Raw genomic sequence first — 20,771 nt, forward strand, 5'->3', positions numbered from 1 at the left:
AATTTTGGACTTGAGTGTTTTAAGACTGACATTTTTGAAAGATGTGGGAGCTTTTAAGTATTGGCAGGAGAAGGTTCACTCATGTGGGGTCTGATGGACAGACTTCAGCGGGGTGCCAAGCCCAATGTTGTGGAAGTGCACATGGAAAACATCAAACGCACGACAAAGTAGCTCCAAAGATACACACCAAAATCAGGTTACTGACTCTTCGGGTGAAAAAATGCACCAGCTGTGTACATCCTCACACCAGCAGCTCTCGTGTGTCCGTGTGTATGGGAGGAGCCCAGCAGCAGCTGAAGCCGCTGTCCTGTTCAGCAGCTCCCAGCTGAAGAAGCTGCCTGCAGTTGTGTAATTATCCCCTCCCTCGTCGCTTGCCTTGTGCCTGCTGCAGAGTGGAGCTTTCTACGCTCCAGAGAGGCAACAGCAGCAAAGCTGGGGCTACCCTTACCCTGTCTCAGTAGAGAAATGGCTGGGAGCTGGGCGGATGTGTGCTCTTTCCCATCACAAGCCCTTGTCCTTTGAGTCCTGACACCTGACCTGACTCTGGCTCCTCCTTGGTAGCTCCCTGCTGGGGGTGACTGTGCTGGAAAGCGAGCAAACGCTTGCGTTTGCTTGTTGGGTGTTTGTCGGTTTTTGTAGTATGACACGGGAAAGCTCTAGTGATGATAGGGGCAGGGGGAAAGATGCACACAGCTACTTTCTCACTTGCCTCATCCAGGATACTTGATATCTGTGTATCATGACTAATGTGTGAGGGAAAGTGGAAAAAATTATCCCAACGAGGTGACTTTCCTTCAGTGGTAAGATGTCCCCGATTCTGGCTACAGAGATGATTTACAAACTGGACAAAGTAATGAAAAGTGATATTTGATTAGGGTGGGCTGGTTATTAATGTGATGTGTCTCTGCAGCAACTAAGCTGCACGTCTGCCTTCTCCAGGGCCAGCAGGAGAGCTGTGTGGGGAAGCCTGGCAAGGCTGCTTAGGTTTGTACAAGTGCAACAGGGTTCTGGGTGTGCATCACCCGCCACTGGGCAGCTCCTCTCCCTCTCCCTGCTGCCATCACCATGTTGTCTCTCTGTTATGGTTACACCCCAGTTCTTTAGAGCTGAGACTCACGACTGAGTTTAGCTGGAAAGTACAAGTCATAGTAAAAATTTAGTGCCATCTACTGTCTGCAGATGGTTTACGTGCTATGTCCAGGTTTGAGTGGAGGCATCCACTGGACCCTTCCGAGAAAATACGTGTGCGCACCTTGGAGAGGTTTGGTCTTGACCCACCACTAAGGTAGCTGCTATTAACTGAAATAACACAAATCAGGAGCATTCTGGATAAGTTCTGACTTGTGGCGTACATTCGTTTACCTTTTTTCTTCTTGCGAGTCCAGCACCCCCGCGCCCAGCTGGCCGCGCTGCGCTGCGCTGCTCCGCCCGGGGCCGAGCTTTATCGTGCGGGCGCAGCCGCGCTCTCGGCTCTCCGGGCGGGGTGTCGCCATGGGCGGGGCTCGCCGCGGCACCGCCCCGGCCCGGGCGCATGGCCTCGGTGCTGCGCAGCGCCCGCCGCTTTCCCCCGCCGCTGCTGCGGGCGGCGTCGGGCCCGGCCATGCAGCAGCCCGAGGGCGGCGGGGGCTGGCTGGGTGCGCTGCGCTTCGACAACCTGGCTCTGCGCTCGCTGCCCGTGGACGCCTCGGAGGAGAGCGGCCCGCGGCCCGTGCCCGGCGCCTGCTTCGCTCGGGTGCGGCCCAGCCCGCTGCAGAACCCGCGGCTCGTGGCCATGTCGCTGCCGGCGCTGGCGCTGCTGGGGCTGGAGGCGCCCGCGGCCGACCCGGCGGCGGCGGAGGCCGAGGCCGCGCAGTTCTTCAGCGGGAACCGGGTGCTGGCGGGCGCGGAGCCCGCGGCGCACTGCTACTGCGGCCACCAGTTCGGCAGCTTCGCGGGGCAGCTGGGCGACGGCGCCGCCATGTACCTGGGCGAGGCGCTGGGCCCGCGGGGCGAGCGCTGGGAGATCCAGCTCAAGGGCGCCGGCATCACCCCCTTTTCCCGGTAAGGCCCGGGCGGGACGGGGCCGGAGCAGCCGGCGGGGCGCGGTTTGGCCGGAGCAGCGCCCGGTGGCCCGTGCGGGGCTCGGGCGCTCTGCGGGGAGGACGGGGACGGACTTGCCGGCCCGCAGACCGCCTTAGCGAGGGGCTGGTGCCGGGCTGAGGATCATTCCCTGAGGCAAAGGTCATCTGAAGCCCTCGTGGTTATTTGCTTTTTGTTGAACTTGGGCAGCAGCGAGTGTAATGCTTACATGCCGGATCAGGAGGTGGCAGAATTTTCCGCTGGAAAACAGGAGTGTAAGTGCATTTCAGTGCATCGTTCAGGTGTCCCTGGTTTTCCTCCTGTGCGGGTTTCCCCCTTTGGGAGGATGCAGACCGTGATGACAGTGGGGAGAGCAGTGTGTGAGTGCTGCCCACACAGATGGTATTTAAATGTGGGCGTTTTGGTTATGCTGCTGGTCCTTCTCCCCACTCTTCCCAGCTGTGGGAGGGAAGAGTGGAGAAGTCCCCAGAATGGCATACTGACCAAATCCCTGCAAGGGATGGGTATCTGTGTTAGTCAGCCTTTAAATACTTTAAATATTTCAGGTAATTTTTCCCACTTGCATTTCCCATATTTTCTATTCCACCCTAAGGTTTTGGTAACACCTTAGTTTCATGCATGTGGTCCTCTGAAGGCCTTCTTCAGATCTACGAGGGTTAAGGAAATCTCAGTGAAAATCCCAGATGTGGTGGTAGCTTTGTAGATCTGCCCTGGGCAGCTCTCCTGCTTGTCTGTGGCTTTGGAAGTGCTGGGAGTGTGAGCTGAGAACCACCTGTGTCTGTTTCATTTGCTTAGTATCTGTTAAATAAGCTAGTTTGTTATCTCTTTAGGTGTTTGGTTTTTTTTTTAGTGCAGCTGTTGTGCATGCTCATATTTAGGACCCCATTTCTGGATTGCTTACCCAGAAAGATTCAAAATAATATTTTTCATCATATTCTATTTAACTAAGAGGAAACCATTGACTTGATATACAATAAAATAGCTATAGCTGTCCAAACTTTAAAATTTTTTTGAAATACTATTGCATCAATAAAATAAACATAGTTAGTGATTAGAAGAGATATGTGTACCTGGAAGGTTTATTCTGTTGTGTATGCTCTTCATTGCAAGTTGTTGTGTCCATCTAATTGAACTTTAACAGAAGCTTGAAGGTCCAGCTTTTCTTTTCACATCTGCCACTACTTTTTTGTGGGACCATGGACAGTGTGCTACTTCTAGGCTTTTATTTCTCTGCTGCTATAGAGGAGACAGGAGTTCCTGCATTTATAGCCTAAAAACTGTCCATGTCTTCTTGGTGCAGACAAGCTGATGGTCGGAAGGTCCTGCGGTCGAGCATCCGGGAGTTCCTGTGCAGCGAGGCCATGTTTCACCTGGGAATACCAACCACACGGGCTGGCACCTGCGTCACATCTGACTCCAAAGTCGTTCGGGACGTATTTTATGATGGGAATCCAAAAAATGAAAGGTGTACAGTTGTTCTGAGAATAGCCTCTACATTTATAAGGTAGAAGCCTATTTTGTTGATCAGTTTTGTTTTGGTTTTTTGTCCTTTAAAACTAAGCAGTCTTCTAAAGTGTATTTCCCTAACAGCATCGTTTGTGTGTTTCTTGTTCTGGAGGCTTGGAACTTCTTTTGCTGGGCTGTAGGAAGCTGCTTTGGTTGCTCAGCAGATTGGATGAGCTGCTGTCTTTGCATGAGACAGATAAGTACTAGGGATGCTGGCCTGGTAGAAAGAGGAAGTAAGTTCTGCAGACTTAGGAGAAGAGATTTTTCATGTTTATTCCTCTACAGAATACATGTTTTTTTTAAGAGTAGTAGTAGTAGTAGTGGTGAATTATACCTCTATCCTTAATTCCAGTTCTAATGTAGTTCTGTGAAAGTTTGGGTGTACTTTCCCTGCCTGAGAAATGTATGAGGTTCCTGCTCCAGCAGAAGCTATTAGGCATTTCAGAAAGTTGCATTGCTTCCTCTAAGGTTACAGAATATCAGAGGAAGGTGAGGTATGAGGAACATGCACTTTCTTATGTATGTGTATATTTGTGTGTGTTTCTGTGTGTTTACATATCTGGAAAATGCATCTGGTATGCTTGATGTACAGTCTAGTATTTAAAAGAAGTCCAACTTCTACATATTTGCAGGATAAAAATTTTTCAGTATAAGGAGTTGTAAGAAACTTTAATGAGCTGGTGTTCAGTACTGGCAGGGTCGGTCAGTTTAGTTACATGTGGATGTAGGTGCTTCCTTTCACCAAGTCACTGAGCCTCACCACGTTCAGTGTAGGAATCTTGCAGGTCTTTTCTCTCAGTCAGTTGAAGAATTGATGCTAAGAGATGATGGTGCCATTACTGCAACAACAGTAAATGTTTTTATTACATGCAATATCAAATTATGTTAATAGTATCAGGTAATTCTCAAACTTGTTTTTATTCTGAAACAGATTTGGCTCTTTTGAAATTTTTAAGCCCCCTGATGAATACACAGGACGCAAGGGTCCCAGCGTTAACCGGAACGACATTCGAATACAGATGCTTGATTATGTGATCAGCACTTTCTACCCAGAAATCCAGGAGGCTTATTCAGACAACACTGTTCAGAGGAATGCTGCTTTCTTCAAAGAGGTAAGGAAGATCAGATTCTCTTCATAAATCCATACCAGTCATCTTTAGGAAGTCCGTCTGCAAGCACGGGTGACTGGAGTCAGTTAATACTTCGTATAATTCAATTGTCTGAACTCCTCTTTGAGGAAAGCACTCTTAGTAGACCCAATTCTTGATGAAAGCAGTGTTGATATTCATCTAACCAGTGATAACAGTGTAACCTTCCCAATGGTAAATTATTATTTCTCTGCTTTGGGGGAGCTTCCAAAGGCTTGTCTCCATTTTCTGGGACTGTCTTAGACTGTGAGAGGGAGTTCTGGCTCTGACTGTCAGATGATGACTTGGTGGTGCTGAGACATCGCCTGCAAGGCATTGTTTTGTAAAATACTGAGATGCTGAGTCTCATTTTCCAAATTACAAACAGGAATGTTGTCTGCAAATCAGTTTAACTTCAGACTTTAGAACTGAAATGTTTTAAGGCAGTTGAGTACTTTTATAACTAGCTAGCAAACAGAGTAATTAAAAAATACCAGTGTCTAATACTTCACTAGTCTATTGGAAAGCTGTTGAGCTGTTGTGGTGCTTTGTAATCTGAAATGATGTGCTGTGGGAATGAGGGAATGGCTGCAGCATGATGCACTTCCGTAACAGACCAGAAAGAGGTCAAAAGCCAGACTTGATAGCTGACATTCTATGGTTTGGTTTCTTGCCCTTTTTTTTTATTTTACCACAACCTGTGCATACTTGCATTAATTCTTCAAAGCAGGCTGTGGCTTGGTTCACCGCTATGTTCCAAAGAATTTAACTCTGCTGGACGAGTCCTTTGTGTGTGAACAGTTTGGGTTGATGAGGAGAGCTTGTCACTCACTCTGTTGTGTCCAGCTCTGTAGCTGATGGCATGTTTGCTTCCTGATGACAGAAAAGTCATGGGACTTGGGGATCTTTGTGGGTATGTGTGTGTGTGCCCAGTCCTGCCTCTTTCAGCTTTTGGCTGCTTTTCCTGGCCCAGTTGCTACTGGTTTCCTTCTTGCCCCCACCCCTATTCCTAGCATCCTTTTCTTGTTTCCCCAGATCCACTTTTTGTTTGTTGTGCTCCTCGTGCCACTACATGTCCACACTCCATGTTTGTGCTATCATTGCCTCCTCATGTTTTCTGTCATCCTTAGTGGAGACTTTGTAGACTTTTCTTCATCTGAAAATCACTCCAGACAATTTTTTATTGAGCAAACACATCCATTTGCAGGGAACTGCTGTTACTTCAACTCCATCTTGTTTTATCATTCTTTCTGCACTGTGGAGGAAATGGAGAAAAAAGTACAGGTGATTGCATTTCACAGCACTGTCTAGAAAGCAGACATCATTATCTGTACTTCTCAAATAATTTGTAACTGTTGTTTAAATTTAAATGAGCATGTCCTTCAGCTGACAGTCTTATTTATATATACACTATACTTTCCTTCTACTTTGGCTAGCTGTATAAAAATGTTGATAAAAATAATAAAGGTCACAGAAGATGCAGGGCTGTCTCTTCATTATCAATATACCCATCTTTGAGTGGCACCCAAGCTTTAGTTGCTTTTGGGTACTTTTATCAGGGGCATTTTTTTTCACCAGAACCCTGGTGGTGTGCGATGCATTCATACAAGGACTACCTTACCGCTGGAGTACTTTACTTTCATTCCAACTCTGGTGGCCAGGATTTTTTCATTTTTAAATTTTACATTTTCCTGGCACAGAGCCATTGTGTAGGGTGTTCCTCTTTACTGGGTCGTGGTCTAGGTAATCAGTTTTGGACACATGTAGCTGGCTGCTGGCTTCCAGCTGGCCCGTGAATCAACGTTCAGGAAAAATGTGTAAAGTACCTACCATGAGAATATTGGAAAAATTAAAAGTGTGGGATCTCAAGGTAGACCAAAAGGTTGTGTTTCATGCGTCATTTGTGGTTTTCACTGCCTATCAGGACAAGATTTGTCTAATTTTTCTTCTTTACTTGACTGCATGTGTTCTTAAAAAAAAGGTAGGGAAATTCTGGATTTGAACCCAAAGGCATAGAAACATCTAATTAAACAATTCGTAGATTGTTTTTTGAACCTTAATGAAATACAGTTACACTGCAGCATGGAGAAAATAGTTGTTTTGAATTTCTGTGCATTGTTAGGTATTTAGGAAGAAAACTGATTTTATCTATGAAAATAATTTGATTTTAAAGTTTTAGTGAATGGCTATGCAAAATTTTTACTTACGGCAATTTAGTAAAGTATTTGCAACTAGTTTTATTTCAAAACCATGTTAGCTTCCTGACTTTTAGATTTTTAGTGTTGTAGTTGACAGGTGAGTTAATGTATTTAAATAACTAGGACTGCTTTAAAATATTATACTATTTATTTGAAGGATGGGGCATGTGCAGTGATTTTAGTCAAGTCAAGAAAAATAGTTCTCAGTTAAGCAGTGGAAAATTACTGATGAAACGTGCATTTGGTGAAGAATTGCATTTAAATAAAATTGTCATTCTTGCAATATTTTTATTTAATCTTGTAGCCTTATTTCCACTCTCAGAACATGGAGAGAAATGCTTATCAGTGCTAAAACCTGTTTGCCTGGAATAGTTGTTTTGTGTCAGCCCTTTTTACCTCCCTGTAGATTACCCCTACATACGAGGTAAACCAGAAGGCTACACTTGCTTAGGTGGTTTCCTGCCTGTAGTTACTCTTTAATAGTAGGCAAAAGAATATATTTATATAATGACTAGACTAGTATGCAAGTTTGATGTCAAACAGTTTACTTTTTTTCAGTGTCCTGCTTCCAGTGCATTTGAAAGCTGTTCAATTGACTGGCAAGTCAAGCTTGGAAGGAGAGAGGTGTATGGAAATGGAAATGGGAAACAGGGGAGTTAGTGACAGGAGGACAGTGGCAAACTGTCCTTAAGATGTTTGTTTGTATGGCATACTGCCAGAATCTGCTTCCATTGGATCTGTAGAAACATCAGTTCAGACTAGGAAATCCATGAATGTATTGGAAATACATTGTTGTGGTGAGAAATAAACAAAACCTCCTTTCTTTCAGATAACCAAGCGGACAGCGAGGTTGGTTGCTGAGTGGCAGTGTGTGGGGTTTTGCCATGGCGTGCTGAATACAGATAACATGAGCATCGTTGGACTAACCATTGACTATGGCCCTTTTGGGTTTATGGACAGGTCAGTGTGGCATCATTGTTTGGAATGTACATATGTTCTTGCTATGCAGGACAACCCTGGTATTTATGGTTGCTTTAATATTTTGACTCTAAAGTAGATTTTTGAATTATCTTCACAGCAAGGGAGATCAAGGTAGTTCTAGTTGTCCTGTAATTCTTGTCAATGTACTTTAAGCTGTGTTCACAACATCTCTAGCTGTTAGACTGTTCTTGTAGCCTGGTGGCTTTGGGAAAAGAATGAAGGAATGTTTCCTTTCAAATTTTTTAGTTCCTAGAGCAGACTAAAATAATAAAAGAACTACTTCTCACAATATTGGTATCCAGATAACTAGAAGAATGTTAATTATTTCTTCTCTTGCAGGTATGACCCTGAGCATGTTTGCAATGGTTCTGATAATACAGGGCGCTATGCTTACAACAAACAGCCAGAGATTTGCAAGTGGAACCTGGGAAAACTTGCTGAAGCTTTAGTTCCAGAGTTGCCCTTGGAAATAAGCCAACTCATCCTGGAAGAGGAATATGATGCAGAATTTGAGAAACACTATTTGCAGAAGATGAGAAAAAAACTAGGCCTAATCCAACTGGAATTAGAAGAAGATAGTAAGCTGGTATCTGAACTGCTTGAAACCATGCATCTCACAGGTTGGTGAACAGCACAGAAGGTGCTTATTTAATAGCCTATCAGAATCTATTATCAAATCAAAATACAATTTATATCCTGACCTTAAAAGAAAGTAGCTTTGTGCAACTGCATTGTTATCTGGGAGAAGAACAAAAGGCTGAAAATAATTACCTTATTGTGAACTGTGGAGTAGTTGTTGCCTTATGCAGGGCCCCTATCTCACATTTGCACCCTCACTGAGAGAACAGTTTATTTGCCTCTTTAGAAGCCACCTGTACTGCTGTGGGAGGAGATAGGAAGGAGGTATGGGAACTGCTTTCCTGTTGATTTACTAGTTGCATTACTCATAAAATTAATTTTTTTTCAGCTGGAGACTTCACAAATATTTTTTACTTGCTGAGTTCGTTCTCAGTAGATATTGATCCTTCAAAATTTGAAGAAATCTTAGAAGAGCTTACAAGTCAGTGTGCTTCTGTGGAAGAACTGAAAGTTGTTTTTAAACCACAGATGGATCCAAGGTATTAGTCTGCTTAAATGCTTTTGGTTTTTGCTTTTAGTTTCCTTATGACCATAAAGAACTCTACATGGTATGTAATATTTCACTAATTTTAAGATTGGAAATCTCACTGTTAAGTAGATGCATCATGATATACAGCAGTGAGTTTCAGCAGTTGGCTCTTGAGTTAAAGTTGTCTGAGCTTTTGCTTGGTCTTTTTTTTTTTTTTTTTTATTTCCTTACCTGACTCTGCTGACTTGAGGCAATGACAGTACCAAATAATGAAGAGATATGGAAGTATTTTACAGAAGAAATGGGTTTGAACTACAGTGCTACTGTGTTCTGCTAGTGTACTGTCAGCAAAATTCACTTTCAACTGCAAAAGTTCTGGCCTAAGGATAGATCTTTGGACTAGTAGACTGCACCACTCTAGGTGGTAAAGTCCATGCCCCATTTGTTCTGCAGTCCAGCTACTTTGAGCATGGAAAAAGAATAACTCATGTTCAACTGCTGCAGTGACTGCAGCAGTTTTTTACTTTTTGGAGAAAGGGGAAAATTTAAAGGTATTTTGGGTATACTTCTCTTCCTTCCCTCCCTCTTGTTTAGTAAGTGCTCCATGAAGCTCCCTAGCGCAATACAGAGATAGTTTGTGTGGTAGAGATGGGCCAGTATTTTTTAAACACTGCATTCAGGACTAGAGAGACCTGAAAAGTAGCTATAAGTCATCATGATAGGGATGTGACATTTTGGAGGGGAATAAAACTGCATTAAAGTGAGTGCATGACTGATTTCTTTTTTAATCCCAGCACTTGGATATCGTAGATCTAGGCATATCAGATGTGTACGTCAGACCTGGATAGTACTTTAGATAAATTCAGAAAGCAAAGCATCTGGCTTATCTCTGCTGACTGAAAAGTAGGAAAATATAACTTGATATAATGAGTTGTCTGTTTTGAAGCCAGGAGAAATGTTTCTTTTGTCCTTTGCTTAAAAGAGTATTTACAGAGGAAATAAAAACACTTTGTATTTTGATATGCTGCAGCTCTTGGGGGTTTTATTTTACTTTATGCTATGCTGTAGTTATTAATTCAGGAAAAATAAAAGCTAGCATGGTATTGCAAGATAAGATGGAGCTATTGTACAGCACCAGCTAACACAGTGAAATAAGAAAAGATGCAATCCTAGTCAAACTTGCAGCAAAATAGTCTGGATATTGTTTAGAATTTATTATCAAAAGCAGTTCTCAGTCTGCTAACTCAGTCTGCTTAGCCTGGCTAACTAAAAAAATCAAACACAGTGTTATCTTGTCTGACTTAAATGAAGTATTTTCCCCCCATATCATTTAGGGTTTTATTAGTACTGGCAAAAATAGTAGGTGTTAAAGAAATAAATAAAAAAAAAACCCAAACAACATAACCTGTGAATGCTATATTATCTTGATATCTAAATAAGATCAAAAATTTTTAAGCTAATTCCTTTCAAAGTTCAAAGGATGTTTTGATGAGAATTGTGCAACTAAACCAGTAATTTTCAAAATCTACTTTATATACCACAAAAATCTATGTACCACAGGAATATGAATTAAACACATTGAAGAAGGGGGAAGAAAATTAGGATAATTTATAAAAAAAGTTGTTTTGCTAATTACGAATTTCTGTTACTTAACCTCTCTAGTGAAATCCCAGTTTATTGTGAATGTTTTTGTATCTACTTTGATTGCAGAGAGATGGTTCTTGATGAGCAGCTCAACTTTAGTATCTAACGTGTTTGTTCTTTTTGTTCCCAGACAACTGTCAATGATGCTGATGTTGGCTCAGTCTAATCCTCAGCTGTTTGCATTAATTGGAACAAAAGCTAATATCAATAAAGAACTGGAACGCATTGAACAGTTCTCTAAACTGCAGCAGTTAACAGCAGATGATGTACTTAGCAGAAATAAAAGACACTGGAAGGAATGGCTGGAAAAATACAGGTAAAGTTTCTCAGTATTGATAGCACTATTACACTTCTGCATTTTGAGAACAATGTGCATGTCTAACAAAAGACACCCTGTCTCAAATATAGATTAGGAGGGTGGGGAGGGCATGCAACTCAAGAATGTTATCTACTGCCACGATCAGTGTCTTTGTTGCTGTGAAAGTTCAAGGGCATCTTTTTACTTTGTTTACTAAATTTTGAGGTAGTGTGAAGATGTAGAAATGACCTAGCATCAAATCTAGTATGAAAAGTACTTCACCAATGTTGATGTTGATTCTGATATAGATTAATACCAATTGTGAACTTCTAAGTGCTCAGTAACTACAATTGACTGACTTCTAAGCATTTTATCCTTTGAATTTTTTTTTTCCAAAAGAAAAGTCTATATGTTAATACAGAAAGCAAGTATTCTTAATCAAAGAATAAAAATAGAAATCATGGCTAGGAAAAACAAATGTCCAGACTATTCTGAAACCTAAAAACTTAAGTGTTAGCAGGAGATCTTTTTTGTAAAGAAAACCCCTGAATAGAGCATTAATTTTTTGTACTGTGTGGATTAGGGCAGATCTTTCCTCACCTGGCTGCCTATGATCTTGTTCTCCAGCAGGGTTGAGAGCTTTAGCAAGTATTACTGATAGAAGGTACCTCAAACTGCCTCAGCTGTATTGCATCCTCGTGCTTTTACCAGAACAACAAAAGCTTTAACCAATAAACAGTATAGAAATACTTGAAAGACAAGACCTGAATGTGTCAGTCATTGCAGATCAGTGCTGAACAGACCATATTCTGTGTCTCGATCTGACTTTGGAGGACAGAAAAGCTGTGCTGTGCCACTTCCTCAAGCTGTATCAGGACCTGCTGACTGTCCCTAGTACTGCTTTTAAACTAAGTGGTGTTTTCTATTCTGTTGTCATGCTGCATTTTATAAACTGAGAGGATTATAGATGATATAGTATTTTTTAAAAACTGAAAATGAAGTATTGCAAATCAAAAAAATGTGTCAACTTCTACATGTGATTCTTGGTAAAAAACAGTTGTTGTCACCTGCTTAATTTCAGAGCCCGTTTGCAGAAAGAAATAGAAAGCGTTGGTAATGCTGATGCCTGGAACACTGAGCGTGTCAAGGTCATGAATTCAAACAATCCAAAATATATCTTGAGAAATTATATTGCCCAGAATGCCATAGAAGCAGCTGAAAATGGGGATTTCTCAGAGGTATGCTGTTACTGCTCTCTCTCTCTCTCTCTAGGCTTGTGTGGATGTGTAGTGGTGCTGTCAATGACTGACATTATATCAGGCAAAATTTAGTCTGGAATCTTGGGCAGTAAGAGGATTGGGAATTCACTGTTCAGGAGATCTCTATTGTTTTTATTGTAACTGTAATTTTAATGACTGCAGTACAAATAATGGAATCAAAACTCTGCATCTGAACTTCACCAGTTCTTGTAGGCTGACCTCAGGACAAGACACTTACAGTGCTTTTACTGTCTTGAGAATGGCTTGGAAGGCAGCTGACGATTAATTTATACTTGTTCCTTTCTGGAAAATGTTATCTTTTCAAATTTACAGCTTTCACCTGTGGACTTCAGCATATAGAACATTACATGCAGATTATGGGAAAATTAATTTATTTTGAGAAATTACATAACAATTTGTATTTAATATTTGCGTTTCAAGTTATTTGAGCCTGAATCCCATACAGATACAAACTCAGCCAGGTACAATTTTACAGTTTGTGTCTTATGTATATTGTTCATCTGTTTAATATTTGGCTTGTCTGAAGTTCATGTATTAAATTCAGTATACTTGCTCGTTATTTGGCATGAGGTTCTTCTCCATATCATTTGTCTTCACTTCCTAAATTTTTAACAACCATGCTGTGGTTTTGCTCTAGGTAAGAAATGTACTGAAGCTTTTAGAACATCCATTTCAAGAAGCAGAAGGTTTCCAGGAGGTAAAGGAAGATGCAGAAGAGGAGGGAGCAACTGCTGCAGCAGCTGTTTGTTCTCAAGAGACCAGAAGCAAACAATCATATTGCAGCAAACCTCCACTGTGGGCTTCGGAGCTCTGCGTTACGTGATCTTCATAACTGCCTTGTTTTGTTTTTTGCTGTGAACTGAAGACTCTGATCCTCCTTCAGCAGTGAAGAATTCAGCAAGGCAAACATCAAAGTGCTATTAAGTTATTGAAGCAACACTACATTTGGATGCATCTGCAGCAGTCTTTCAGCTGTGCTTAATTTGAAGCAATTGTGGATTATTGGAACACACCAGTGACAATCAACAGCCCATACACATCAGTAATCTAAATGTTTAAAGACCCAAAGTCTTTCCTTTATCCTCACAACATTGCAAGTAAAAAGCAGTACTTTATGTTGAGGCAGGCTGAACTTCAGTCATCCAAATGGAGTTGTTGTTATGTGAAGACAAAACCAGCAAGTCAGGAATCTGATCTGTTTTGTCTGATGTCTTAACTAATAGTACTTATAATATTTATTTACTGCTTTCTCTATGCAGAAACTTTCAGTCCTCTTTAATGGAGGAACAGATTCAGTGTTGCTTGTTTGAAGCTATGTTTCATTTAATTAAGTAGTTCATTTCTTGTGAACCTTCATATAGGTATTTAATCATTATCTATTTTCTGAGAACGTGTACAGGCTAGAATTTGGGGGGAGCAATTGAATTTTTTTAAGAGCAGAATTAAGAGAGCTTACATTTGCACTTGAAAACTTGGTGGTGAAGTTTATTCAGGTTCAGTATGTTTGCACACAACACCCATAAATATTTACTAAACTCAGGAGTGCAGTCTGTGAACCCAATTGCCTTGGGCAAGATCCATAAGCCAGATTAGCTTGAGCCTTAAACTACCCCAGCACTCAAATCCAGGTTTGTTGTGGATTTATTTCTGTGCTCCTAACAGTCTGCCTATTTGAGAAGTGTGCAGGTGAGGTACCTGCTCATCACACTGCTCAGTGGGGTTCTTCCATTCCTTCTCTATTCTTTTACCATTTAGTTTGTTTCCATGATCCTTGAAAATCTTCAGGCTGGAAGTTGGTCATTTAGGAATGTGCTGTTTGAGCTTGGGTAAAAGGTGATGGAGGATGTGGGAGGAGAAGAGGAGCTGACTTGCTTGCAAGTTACTTAAAATGTTTAGTTGAGTTTTTGGGGGAAGGTTGGTTGCCATTATTGTCACATCATCAAAAGAAAGTTGTTCTGTAGTTAGTTGTTACTTAGCTTTCTGAGTTTCTTTTTGAAGGACTATATTACTAGTTCAGACACCTGAAAGGTTTGGTTTAATGCAAGGGCTTCTCTTTCCAAAGAGACCACTGTCTCACACTGTGATTTACGTGTCCTCAAGGAAATTCTTCTGCTACCCCCATAAAAACTTGTTATCAGCTCGGGTTGAATTGTGGTTTTTCAAGTCTTCCTCAGTATGAGCTGTCAGCAAACAGGGAGAACAGTTGGATTGTTGCTTATCCATCTTACTGACAGTCAGTTTGTCCTCCTCACTGTCACAGAACATAGGGCGTGCTTTGAATGTAAACATTCGCTCTGTCTTGGAGCTGGAAGAACTGATTTGTGATAAACTATGATCTCTGACAAGCACAGCACTTTCTGTGTGGAGTCCTTAAAGAAAAGGACAAACTAGGTGTGTTCCACCTAGCCCATGGAAGAATGGTGTAGTTGAAAGAGGTCTTCTGGGAATAATCCATTTTTGTGGGAATTTGAGGCTTTCATTGAAGATTATCCTTCCTTTATATTTGGGTTACTGGAACCAAACCATGTAATGGAAACTTTAGCAGAAAGTCAGTGCTGGGTAAACAGGACTGCATCAGGGAGGGAAAATGTGTCTCCAGTTTGAAACACACTTGAGACATCCCCTTGCAGAACCTGTGGTCTCTTACAGTGTGCCTGGTCCACAAGGGAGCAATGGAGGGGGGAAAATTGCTCCAAACTTACCAGCATTACTGTGCTGATTCTGTTTCTCAGTTTATATCTTTTCTTTTGGACACAGAGGGGAACAGAGTTTTAGAGCAGCTCTATCCAAGCTTTTTCTTTCCCGAAATGGTGTAAAAAGTAATGATTCTTAATCATGCCTAAAGGATCAAGTCTTCTTAATAGCATTCTGATAATAATTTGGGGGGGTTGAGTAGGTCTCTATTAATAGTGTTATTGAGAAGGAGAATAATACAATAAATGTGTGTTTGGACATACAAGGATTTGGATTAACTACCAAATTATTGTGCACCTATATTACCAAAATCATAGGAGGAAATACTTTGGAATAATTTACAAGTAATTATCCTTAAAAGGGAAAATGAATGTTACAGTGAGAAATGCAAATGCAGTGTTACTTGCTGCTAAATATTCTTTGCTTACATGTCAGTCAAGTGCAAGAGGTCTAGCAGGATTGGAATGATTAATGCAGCCCTTGGTGTGCCAGTCAGTAAATTTCTACGTGTAATACATGTGCACCAACAGGTAGAAACTCGGAAGGTTTTCACATGTTCCAGCTGCACTGACATCCAACTGCTCAGTTCCCCAGGGCATGCAGTAATATCAGTGCTTTGTGTTTAAAAAAGCATGATGATCCAGAGCCAAGTGGAATGCTTGTGCTCTTCCAGCACTCTCATTTCAGCAGGTGGGTCGTAGTTTGGTCTCCGATGATAGTAAGTTTCCTCTGTTCTTGTTCCTGGAGCAATGTGGAAGCAGGAGGCTGAGCAGCAGCACAATTAGGCCAAATTTTGTCCAGATTAGAATGTTATCACTTAGCTCAGTTGTTCAGAGAGAAGGGAGTGGAGCTTATAGCATTTGGGAATCTAAATACTTGAATCATAATTTGTTTCTTGATTTTTACTGCTTGTATTTGCAGTAGGTTCTGAAAATAATATTTATTACTGGTCAAATATACTGCTTATATAAAAGCCATGGAGTTGTGCTCAAAATGAAGTGGTGACTCTTCTTATCAAAAGCTTTCTGTGGAAATACTGGATTAGACTTAGCCTAAAGTACCCTCATATAAAATCAAGTGGTACCCAGATTACAAAACTGAAATGAGAACCTATTGGAGACTGGATAGTCTCACATGATAGTGGGACTCCTTTCATGACTTGGTAAGATTTCACCGTAACCCTGCTTCACGAGCTTGTAAATCTACAGTTGCAGAATGTTTTCAGGTCGGTTCTTATTTTGAAATGTTGCGTGGGTTGTTGAGGGTTTTTTGTTTGTTTGTTTGTGGGTTGGGTTTGGGGTTTTTTTTTCCAAATACGTATTACAGATTTGATTATTAAAATTAATAAAAATTGCAATTTTAATATTTTTGTTAATGCCTGTTTCCTGAAAGTTTTTCTGTTAACCATACTGATTGCAGATGTGAACCCAACAGGAGGGTTTTACAATGGTGTCACATCCAGTGTACCATCCCACAGTCTGAATTCTAAATAATGCTGCCACTACCTTGGTAACATAGTTACATCTTGTCATTTGCCTTTATGCTTCCTGTGTTGACAGTGGGAGGTTTGTAGTATGCAGTGACGGTTCTCAGTTCCTCTCACCTGTATACAAATGTTGCATTTGGCCCTGCTGCTTGCCCTTAACACCTCTATTTTCCCTCACCCTGACATCAGCTGTGGAGCTGAAGGATGCAGCTACCCTCTGTGCAGCACAGGTACCACACCATATAAATCAAAGGGCATAAAGCTCCAGACAGACCTGAGTACAGACTGCGCCATTTTTGTTTGTGCAATTCATGCAACAGATGCCTAATTAACGGGGGAGCAGAAAATTGGGAGAAGTCAGGTTTTCTAAGGTAAGTGTGCAAAATCTTTGTACTCCCTAGATAAAAAACACATACCCAAGGCTTGATATAAAGTAAACTTTGATTCTGTGTTTAACACTGCCTATATAGCCAGAAAACAAACTTAATCTATGTCTAGACTTCAAGGTGTTTCTTTTCATGGCTTGTTGCAGAAGTGATAGAATTGCAGCTCTATGAATCATCAAAACCATGAATGAAGACTCACTTGAAGCAAAAAAAATACTTTTTTGAAATGTGATTGTAAGTTTAAATGTTGCAAGACCCACCTTCATGCAGCAGGGAGCAGGGAGAGCATTTTTGATGAGGCTCTGAGAAGTCCCCTGAAAGCATGGCTTCCATACAGTGTCCACACAGGCAGCAGACAGATACCCAGCCCAGCACTTGGCCTGAAGTTATTCTCTGAGTGGATATGTAAATTCACAAGGTTGACGTTGGATACATTATGGTGTCACTTCATGTGCCCAGATCCATCAGAATAAGCACATGAGCATGCCCTATTAGCCAGTTCTTATTGAAACTGTTCTGTATGAATCATGTAAATATGTTTTTGGGTTCTCAGAGGTGACTTTTCTTGGGCAAAATACACAGGTCTTCAGGAGAGATTCTCAGCCATCTAAGATGTAAACTCCTGTATTTAAAGCATTCCTCTAGGCCCCCTGTGTGAAATATGGAAATAGCCCCTTTCCAGGCAGTGAGTCACCTGATATCAGCATAGATGTCTAAACAGAACATGTAACTCATGCCTCAGAAGTGTCTTTTTCTCTCCATGAACTATAAAAAGAGTCTAAACAACTGGCTCAGATGTAAATGTCTGCAGTGTAGATGATCAGAGTGAGGTGAGGTATATCCACCCCTGGAGCATGGGAAGGTGCAGACAGGCTCAGGGTCTGAAAGCACACACCACCAGCTTATGGCTAGTTTCTTATTGTGCCTGTTCTGGTGGTAGCTAATGATCCAGCATTAATGAGTCCTTCCTCTACCCTTCCCACAGTGAGTTGCTGATAAATAGTCAAAATTATCTTAAGAAGTAAATAAACTCTGTGCCAAGTATTTAAAAGTGGAAAATACTTAGAAAAAATTTAGAATTCAGTAGTAATTAAGAAGTTATATATCTAGAAAGAAACAATTCTGCAATTATTTTTCTTAAAACTTCCTAGTTGGAATGTCTATAGTCTAAATCTTATTTGGCAGACTAACTTAAAAAGACTTGAACATTTGAAGGAAGATTAAATAAGCAATGAATGGAAAACATCCAATAAATAATTTAGAATCAGATAAAATATTTTTTTAACCTCTAAATGCTATTTTGTTGCTTTGTTATTGATTTTGTTGGTTTGGGTTGTTTTTTGTTTTGTTTTGTTTTAAATTTGCATTCAACACTTTATAAAATAAGGAAATTTGCAAATAGTTGCAAATAAATGGCTGGAGTTATGTAGGAGGAGAAACTGATGGGAGCTCCAAGCCTGTAGCTGTGCTGTTCATTTGCCGTGACAGAAGTACATGAAGGCATCCTCTGACTCCTTACACCCAGCACTCCCTGACATCAAGAAACTGCCCTAATTTCAAACATGCTCCAGGATGGCTTTCACTGCACATGTCTATGCTTGCATCTCAGCTTAGGACTGTTATTTTGATGCCTCTTCTCACCACTGTTCACCGCTCGGATTGGACCGCAGAGCCGTCTTGGACCAAACCAGATCAGCCCCCTGGATGAAGCCAGAACAGAAGCTGTGCCCCAGCTCCAGTGAGCAGCCAGACCTCACCACCAGAGCAGTCCTAGTCCCAGGGGACATCCCTGGAGCAAGGACAGTGTGGACACAGGGCCGCAGTGCCCACACCATGGATCTGCTCCTGTTGTGCTAAAGGACTTGCTCTACTCATCTTCTCTCCCTCTCTTGTGCAGTTTCCTGCTTCAGGTCAGAAAACACCCTCTGGGGCAGAGAGTGTGCTCAAGAAAGAGCCCGACAGATGTGCTGACTGGGGGTGAGATTCTGTCTTTTGCTCAAGCAGCTCAGGAGGCTCTAGTGATAATGCCCCAGTTCCCTTCAGTTGCAGGAATGCTGCATAAACATTGAGAAAACAACAAAGATTTAAATCAGTTTCAGGCCAGGAGAGATATTTTATCCTGAAATAGTTATGTTCAGAGGTGTCCCAAACATCTCTATAATTTTTTGCTTTATATGAAAACTTAAAATCTTGTACTCATTCTCAAGCGGAAAAAAAAAAAAAAAAACAAAGAAAAGGAATAAAATACAATGACAAAGGAAGAAAAAACAGGAAAAAAACAGGAAAAATGGTTACGTTTGAGATTAACTCTGGTGAAAAGAAACTTCAGTTTAAGTGAAGTGTTTCTGTAGGGGTCAACGGGTTAGTTTTCTTTGTGCTTGTTTTTTTCCAGGTAGCTACATAACATTCTATGCAATACTTGGGAAAGCAATTTTTTTCACATTCAAGTCTAAACTGGAAAGCTATCAGAAAAAAAAAATAAACCCTGTGCTTAGCACAGGGAGCTGAAAATAATGGCTTGAAAGTTGTCAAGACTTAGAAATAACCACACCTTTTCTTAAAAACACTCCTAACAAAATGACACATTACCTTTTTTAAGTTCTTTAGTCATTTTTTCCATCTAGGTTCCTGTCATACCTAGAATTAAACAGAAGATATATAATTAAGATACAATATTACCCAAATGTAACTGAAGACTTCTAAAACACACTTAAGCCTCACAGATAATGTGATAATAACTAAAAATATAATCTCAAATAGAGATGATGGTCTGTGATGGCCAAGAAGATGCTGAAGGCCTTGGAGCACATAAGCTATGTGGAAAGGCTGACAGAGAGCTGTGATTGTTTCTTTCTTGGAGCAGGGAGAGCTCAGTGTGACCTTATCTGTGAACTACCTGGTAGCTGGATTAAAAGAGATGGAGACAAACTCTTTTCACTGGTGCCATGTAAAAGAAGAAGAGGGATGGGCACAAGTCAAAATGCAGAAAACTTCATTTTCAATATAAGGATTTTTTTGTGTTAAACTGCTTCTCCTAAAGGAGAACCATCGCCCAGTGGTACTGCATTGGAATAGGCTTCATCTTGGCAAACAGGAGAGATGAGCACTGAGTTGAAAGAACAATGAGAAGGACCACGCCCCACCACACACCCCAGATTCCAAACCCAAGTTTTTTCAAGCATGTACAAGCAGCAGTAAATTCCTGGGGAGAAGGGGCCCCCTAGAAAACAAAATGAGACATATGTAGGGGAAGGAAGTAGGAAGTCTAAAGCCTAGACCAAAAGACATATCACAACAGAATGTGCAGCTCAATTTGGTAAGAGGGAGGATAAATTCACAGCAGGAAATCTGAGTCCCAGACATCAGCCTTCTGTTTTGATTGAGAGAAATCGGGCATGCTGAGATTTCCAGCTTTCCCTTAAGAGAACTTGGTTGAAATGGTAAGAAATGGGTACGTTTTCTGTGGATTTAGCAGTCTTTTACTCACCCTTAGTCAAAGAAGAATACTTTAGAATATGATACAGTATTAGATTTCAAAGTGAATCCCAAGACAAACTGTGTAATGAGAGTCAGTTATCTTCAGCTCCTCTGATGACAACAAACTAAAAGTATCTGTAGGTTGTAATCAGGGTCAGAGAGAACTTCAGGAGACTCAGTCCTACCAACAGAACTGCACTAGGAAGGAGAAATGTTGATATATAAGGCAGAACCAAAACTAAGAAGCAAAAACCCTCGAGACATCCGTAATTGAAGACTGGGGAAATGTCATACATAATTGTTTAACAGCTTTCTTGAGACTATGCTAAAGGCTGTGAGACACACATTCTCTGGAAAGAATCCCTGGGATATAAAGAATGTTCAGTGAAAACAGGCAGGAGTAGCTTTTCTTATCCCCAGTACACTTGAAAATCATGCCCTATTAATCAAAGTGTAAGGATCTGTGACTGCCTTCCCACTTCTCTTGACAGTATCAGTATGTCACAA

At 41.2% G+C, this 20,771-nt stretch overlaps 1 protein-coding gene across 1 annotated transcript; it reads left to right on the forward strand.

Moving 5' to 3' along the window:
- The first annotated feature begins 1,522 nt into the window (after positions 1-1,522).
- Positions 1,523-15,909, forward strand: SELENOO (selenoprotein O). The gene is made up of 9 exons (XM_068189806.1): positions 1,523-2,040; positions 3,380-3,583; positions 4,517-4,697; positions 7,740-7,870; positions 8,231-8,511; positions 8,859-9,009; positions 10,774-10,959; positions 12,023-12,179; positions 12,859-15,909. The coding sequence occupies exons 1-9, from the start codon at positions 1,532-1,534 to the stop codon at positions 13,051-13,053; spliced, it is 1,995 nt and encodes a 664-aa protein (XP_068045907.1). The 5' UTR covers positions 1,523-1,531; the 3' UTR covers positions 13,054-15,909.
- The last annotated feature ends 4,862 nt before the right edge of the window (positions 15,910-20,771 follow it).

The sequence above is a fragment of the Anomalospiza imberbis genome, chromosome 5, assembly GCF_031753505.1.
Source record: "Anomalospiza imberbis isolate Cuckoo-Finch-1a 21T00152 chromosome 5, ASM3175350v1, whole genome shotgun sequence".
NCBI lineage: Eukaryota > Metazoa > Chordata > Aves > Passeriformes > Viduidae > Anomalospiza > Anomalospiza imberbis.